Source organism: Vanellus vanellus (genome assembly GCF_965231255.1).
Source record: "Vanellus vanellus genome assembly, chromosome: 4".
Classification (NCBI taxonomy): Eukaryota; Metazoa; Chordata; class Aves; order Charadriiformes; family Charadriidae; genus Vanellus; species Vanellus vanellus.
The window spans coordinates 53,356,659-53,362,658 of NC_138909.1; the positions used below are offsets into that span (position 1 = coordinate 53,356,659).

The following is a 6,000-nucleotide window of genomic DNA, read 5'->3' on the forward strand; positions in this document are numbered from 1 at the left end:
CTGCATTTTACAATGCCTGGAATATTATTATAAACAGAAAGACACTTACATTTTACCCATCACTGATGGAATTGTTCTGTACTTCATCATAGTGAGCCAAAATCTTTCTGCTGTTAACTGTACACATAGCATACACAGAAAGTTAATAGAGAATAAGAGTAGTGGTAGACAGAAATTTTCACTGTTTGCTTTTATATCCATACTCTGTTCAATCTTTCATTAATCCCTTATTTTTCCTTCTTCAAGTAGTTTATACATACACCCCACACTACTAAAAACTTCCATAAGCAAATTCAAGAATCTCATCTCATTCCTCAGCACTAAGAGGTACTTTCTGACAAGGTCACTAAGCAAAAACTAGAGTTTGTTAAACTATTTCAAATACACACAGACTTCAAAAATATTACAAATTTTTTCAAAGTCTTTGGTAGGGTAATATTTTTTTAATTATGTCAGACTCACAAAGGGATGGAAGACTCTTGTCTGAGACCAAAAGAAAAGAAAATTAACAAATTCTCTTTGGACCAAAGATTTCACCTCACATTTTAGGAACTTGTACGATTCTTAAAGATTGGTTTTCATTCAAGGTGCTTGTTCAATACCAGTAGCTGGTAAGTAAACTTAAAAGTAAAATTAAAATGGTTTATGCATTTTTTTCATAAATTGTGACATAATTTTTTATTGAATCTGGAGAGGATTTTTCTAACTATGTACTACACCATTCTGACTGGCTGTTATCTTACTTCCTTAGAAAATATGTGATATGGGGTGACAGAGATTGTAGGAGATTTTTCTGTCTTGAGTCCTGAAAGTTTTCAACTGACCATCACAGAAATACAGAATTATAAAATTTCTTTTTTCATGCCTTCCCCTCTTTGAGTTTCAGTTATTATATGTTGTGGCATCTGAACATCCATGGGATTGGCAGCTTTTTGGAATAGTGTAGATGACTGGCACATGACTTCATGTAGAAGAGGACTGAATATTAGTCTGAGGATAAGCAACTATTTACAATGTTAATTCAGAAGCAGCTGCTGCTGCTTCACGATGTTAAACCTCTTGCTATATTTCATGCAATTGTATTTACAAGAAACTGGATTTGCATGTAATGAAAGGTTTTGTTGCTTATTCCCACTGACAATATTTAATCATCAAGTGTTTACATAAAACCTTATTGTCATATTCTCCTATATCCCTTGGAATCCAATGCCTTGTTACAATGCAAATAGAAATAATCCATGTTCTCAATTAGACTAAATGATAGTACATCATTTTTAGATTTACAGAATAGTGTTAAAAATTAATCTCAGTGTAGCACAGTATGTCACAGTATTAAGGAGCATAAGGAAGTGTTATCCTAACCAGACAGCATAACACAAGCAGCAGAGAGGTTCAGGAAGTATCTCAGGAAAGCAACTGGAAATGAGAAGCCAAGCTAAACTGTGCCCCTTATTTAGAGTTCACAATCACATTTCAGAATGTAACACAGGTCAAATCCCCCCTTCATCCAGTTCCAGAGGATTTTAGCAATTCTAGTCCAGAATGGCTGCTCTGAATACCTACTGTTACAGAGTTTCCTATTAGCAAAGATGAAATTAACAAGGCAGACAAAAGCTGTCTCTCCCAAGACGAAAGAAGTGTTTGGATCCCTGGAATCTTGACACTTTTTAAGGCAAATTGGTGGGTTTAGCATCAGAAGGATCTTCTTCCCTCTTCCCCTTACTCCAGCTCCTTGAGCAGACTGTGCCTTACACTGAAAACACTATGGTATAAGACCCAAGAGATAAGAATTCTGTCATAAAACATTTCCAAGGGGCAACCTGCCTGTGAAATTAGTGCTGCCACTGACAGAATAACAGTTACAGTATTGGCTGAACAATGCCCCTGTGCACTCTGCTCTTTGTCATTTGGAGTCTTAATCTGGTTTCCAATAAAAGCAATTGTAATGTCGTATTACCAAAATATAGAAGGACCTTTACAAAGCTATCCTTCCCTCAGAGAGAAGGCACCAGGTCTAACCTGGCAATATATTACAGAATTATGTATATCCTTGGGTAGATCTGACACTTTAGCTCTGAATTTGGCTGGAGAATCAGCTGCTCATGATATAATATTAATACTACAGCTTGATCATACTAAGCCAAATTCAAGGGCAATGTTGAATAAAAGAGAAAGTTGGATGTTAAGTGAATCACTATGCAAGGTGGTGTAACGTACACAAAGAAGTTGTGAGCAAATTGTGCCAGTTCGGTGAAAGTAAGCAAAACCAGATAAAACGTTTTCTGTCCAGAGGACAGAAAAGTAGCTACAATAGAAGGGGAAAAAAGGAAGATCATCTGATAACCTCTCTCTTATGCCTTACTTTTATGCTGCCCATGACGCTATCAATTTATGCTCACCTAGACCCATTAACCTTCATTAATACATCACCATTCCATACATTCAGAATCTGGGCACTGAGATTACACATAAAAGAATATCTTTCATTTGCCAAGGAATACAGCAATCGAGAGGAATACTAATGATCCTATGAGGAAAACTCCATAGTTCTCCCAAGCAAAAAGCTACAGTATTATCATAGGTTTTGCACATGCTTTTTCTAAAGAATGTCATGTCAGGCTTGAAATACTTCAGATATTGTCATCATGGCAGCCTTTAGGAAGAAATTATTCGATATTGTTTAGTAATGCTCTTCTGTGAACACCAAGAAGCAAGTTGTGAATACCACATTCATCGAGCTATATGATTTAAACCTGTTTTGAGTCTAGCTGGTTCCCAGAAGCAAGAGAAAATTCATTGTTATCAAGGTAATATATGCTCAGATGGATTTATTTTGTGGATTGATATTATTTTACTTTCTCCTTGGTTCTTTTTGATTTTGCAGGCAAGAAGAAAAGAAAAGAAAGTCCCAGTGTGGTGAAAGGCCTATGAAAGATGAACGCATTTTAAACCTGCAGAAAAAGATTGTGGAAAAAGCAATGGAGCGTAAAAAGCAAGCAGGACTCTTAAGGATCATCCCCCAGAAAACCAGCATTGCATCAAGGAAGGTCTGGGAGTTACACAAGGAGAAAAGCTCCACAATAGACCTGCTGTTCACAGACCTTTGCTCAACTGCCAGCTCTGGCGGGGAGGGCAGAGGCAGATGGTGCCATACATGGCTGGCAATAGCAACTCCCTGCTTCCTGCACAGGCACAATTTCTCCAAACCCTGGCCTTGACCTCACCTTCTTGTCACACATTCTGCTACCTCAGAGCAGGGCTCATCCATATGACACACTTCCCAATTTTACCACCACACATTCTTATCCCATTGAAACAGTGTCTTATCCCCTGTCCCTAACTCTTGTCTTTCTCAGCTTCCTATCACACATCCCATTATGCCAAACTGGGATGCTTACTTCCTCTCTCACCCAAGACATGTTCCAGTTTATCATTCCTGTGGTTTTTACCTCACTTTTCCTCAGCACAGTCCCACATCAGATGGAAGCACCAGTAGCCCTGTACGCTTTATGCTGGTTCACACTGGTTGTGTTTCCTTGGCAAGTGTCTAAAGACAAGCAGTGAGGAACTGCTGCTCCTGCTGCTGCTGCCACCTCTGCCATTGCCTCATGCATGCCTAACATTTAGAAGTGGTTCATATACCAGTAACAGTACATGTACCACAGCATATGCAGTGAACGGTCACGATGGGATCACTTTTTAAAAGCTGTACTAGCCCAATGTAAAATTAGAACTAAATCTCTCAATCTGTTAAAATAATAACTCTACCTATTTTGTGAGAGAGTTAGATGAAGCTGAATTCAATGAAGGGGGAAACCGTGTTCTTCAAGTGTGTATAGTTTAAAAACCAAAATACTGCATTTTTTCAGAGTATCAATGTTTTCTGCCTTCAGGATCCACATTTCAGCCAAGCAAAACATGTAGGTGCTTATATAGATAACTAGGTCTACCCCTTTTAGCAAAGAAAGCATTGAAGACCTATTTGAAGAAAGCGTTTCCTAAATCAGGATGGCTTTCTGAACTAGTTTTGAACACATGCTGAAACACATTGCTGAATGGCATCCAGAGTAAAGTAGAAGCAATAAATACAGACTTCAAAGGAAAGCAGCCATATAATTACAAATGCGAGATATTTAAAAAAAAAAAATTATAAATTCACAGCTGGAACTTTTGACTACCTGATGTGGGTCTGTATGAGTCCTCTGGTGTCACATGAATGAGCAAAAAAGCCAGGGCTTGAAAGTTACTTTGATGTTAGATTTTGTCATTCTCTCGAGCTTAGCTTTACACAGTGAGTCTCTTAAGATGTCACAGTGCTTTGTTTATGTTCTGCTCAAATGTTAATACATCTGTAAATGAAAATAGAAAAAAGCAATGGAAAAAAATCTATGTTACTATAAATTATTTAGCTGTTTTGGTATATCTTCCACCAGTGCTGTCAAGCTCTGCATGACCCTATCCAAATACTACTACAGGGAAGTGGCTCAATTCTGGTCAGATATGTTCAGCAGTATCTTTATTCTAGCTGAACTGCATACTGCTGAAAATGGTGTTAGTGTGACTGAAGGAGAAAATTCCTCCCTTAGTTATAATGCAATAGGTGTCTCTCATTCAGTTTGTACTGCTACCTTTTAGGTTCCTCAAAAAAATGTGACACTAACCCCTTGTGTTAAAGTTCTAAACCCAGACTGTGGATTCAGTTACATTTGTGATGGCCCTTTAGGCCCAATGGGTTTGTGCTAATGTAAGTCAAGGTAACATTTGTTTATAAATGACTACTACATTCCTAATAAAACAGAATTTATATTGCATTTTGGAAAACTAACCATAAGAAAAACTACCATTAATGAAAAAAAAAAAAATTCTACCATTTTAAGCAAAGAATCAGGTTAAAAGGTAGCAGTTTTCTGTTTGTACTGAGCTTTTTGGGGAATGCTTACTTGTGAACCCAGCTTTTGAATTAGCAAACCAGTAGAATCTGACAGGATTTGTGCAATTCTTCATTTATGGCTTCAAGAATAAACTGTTGGCAAAGAAAAACATAAGGCAGTAGCATTGGACCAAACCATCCAGATGTAGTTTTATCTTGCTTTAACATTTTGTGCAGTGTTGCAGCTGTGTTTAATTTATCTTAAACTGGGCAACTTGCTCAAGTTACCTCTCTATTCTACACGCCCAGTTTGATGTTGACAAGTTTCCCAATCATATTAGCAAATAAACTGTGTTGCCAGCCAGCCAGATTATCAAATAGAAGTTCAGTGTATCCTCCAAAGAGAACCACTGTAATCTTTGCAGTCTGATCATCTGTGTGTCTTTTCTGCAGGATTCTCTGCAGTGGAAACATTGGAAAGAACTGGAAGAGAGTCGGGAACGACAGTTCAAGATCCTACAGCCTGGCTTCATGGCCAGAGAAACAGCTCAGAAAATGGCTGCCCATGAGGCAGCAAGAAGTGGAGCCACAGTCTGTATATTGCGCTCTGAAGTACAATAAAATACATTTGGAACAAATTCAGGCCTGCTGGAAATCTCCCAGTGTGCCTATTTACTACAAGGTTGAATTTTAATCTTTACTTCACCTTTACAGTGTAATTAGAAAAAATTGGGTAATACAGGCATAATAGAATAAAAATGTGTTAATTTTTTGTAATAGAATTTTATTTGTAAGCTATAATGGTACTTTTTTTTCCTGTTAGAATCAAATTTTTTAAGAAACTGAAAATTTACCATCAAAGCTCCTACAGCAGAATGGCAAATAATAAGAATGTTGAGATCTGTATTTCTGTTCTCATTGTGTACTATGCCATGGTTTGCTGTGCTCATCGTCCAAAAGAATAAAAATGAGGGCAAAAACCACACAACATTTGTTTACATATGCATCTTTTCAGAAGGCATGGTCAGCCCAAGTTCCTAACACGTCGTCTTACATGATAGTAACTGTGTGTAAGAGGATCACCAGTTTCAACACCAGTTTTAGAGGATGAAGGAAAAAAAATGTTTAGG

The 6,000-nt window shown here is 37.5% G+C and overlaps 1 protein-coding gene across 1 annotated transcript in view; it reads left to right on the plus strand.

Moving 5' to 3' along the window:
* The window catches only part of CFAP99 (cilia and flagella associated protein 99), a gene marked incomplete at its 3' end in the record, with an annotated part of 63,118 nt that extends 57,627 nt beyond the window's left edge, over positions 1-5,491 (plus strand). The window contains exons 14-15 of the mRNA XM_082483088.1: positions 2,885-3,047; positions 5,324-5,491. Coding sequence (XP_082339214.1) covers positions 2,885-3,047; positions 5,324-5,491 — 331 coding nt within the window. The remainder of the gene's footprint in view (positions 1-2,884; positions 3,048-5,323) is intronic.
* Between the last annotated feature and the right edge of the window lie 509 nt (positions 5,492-6,000).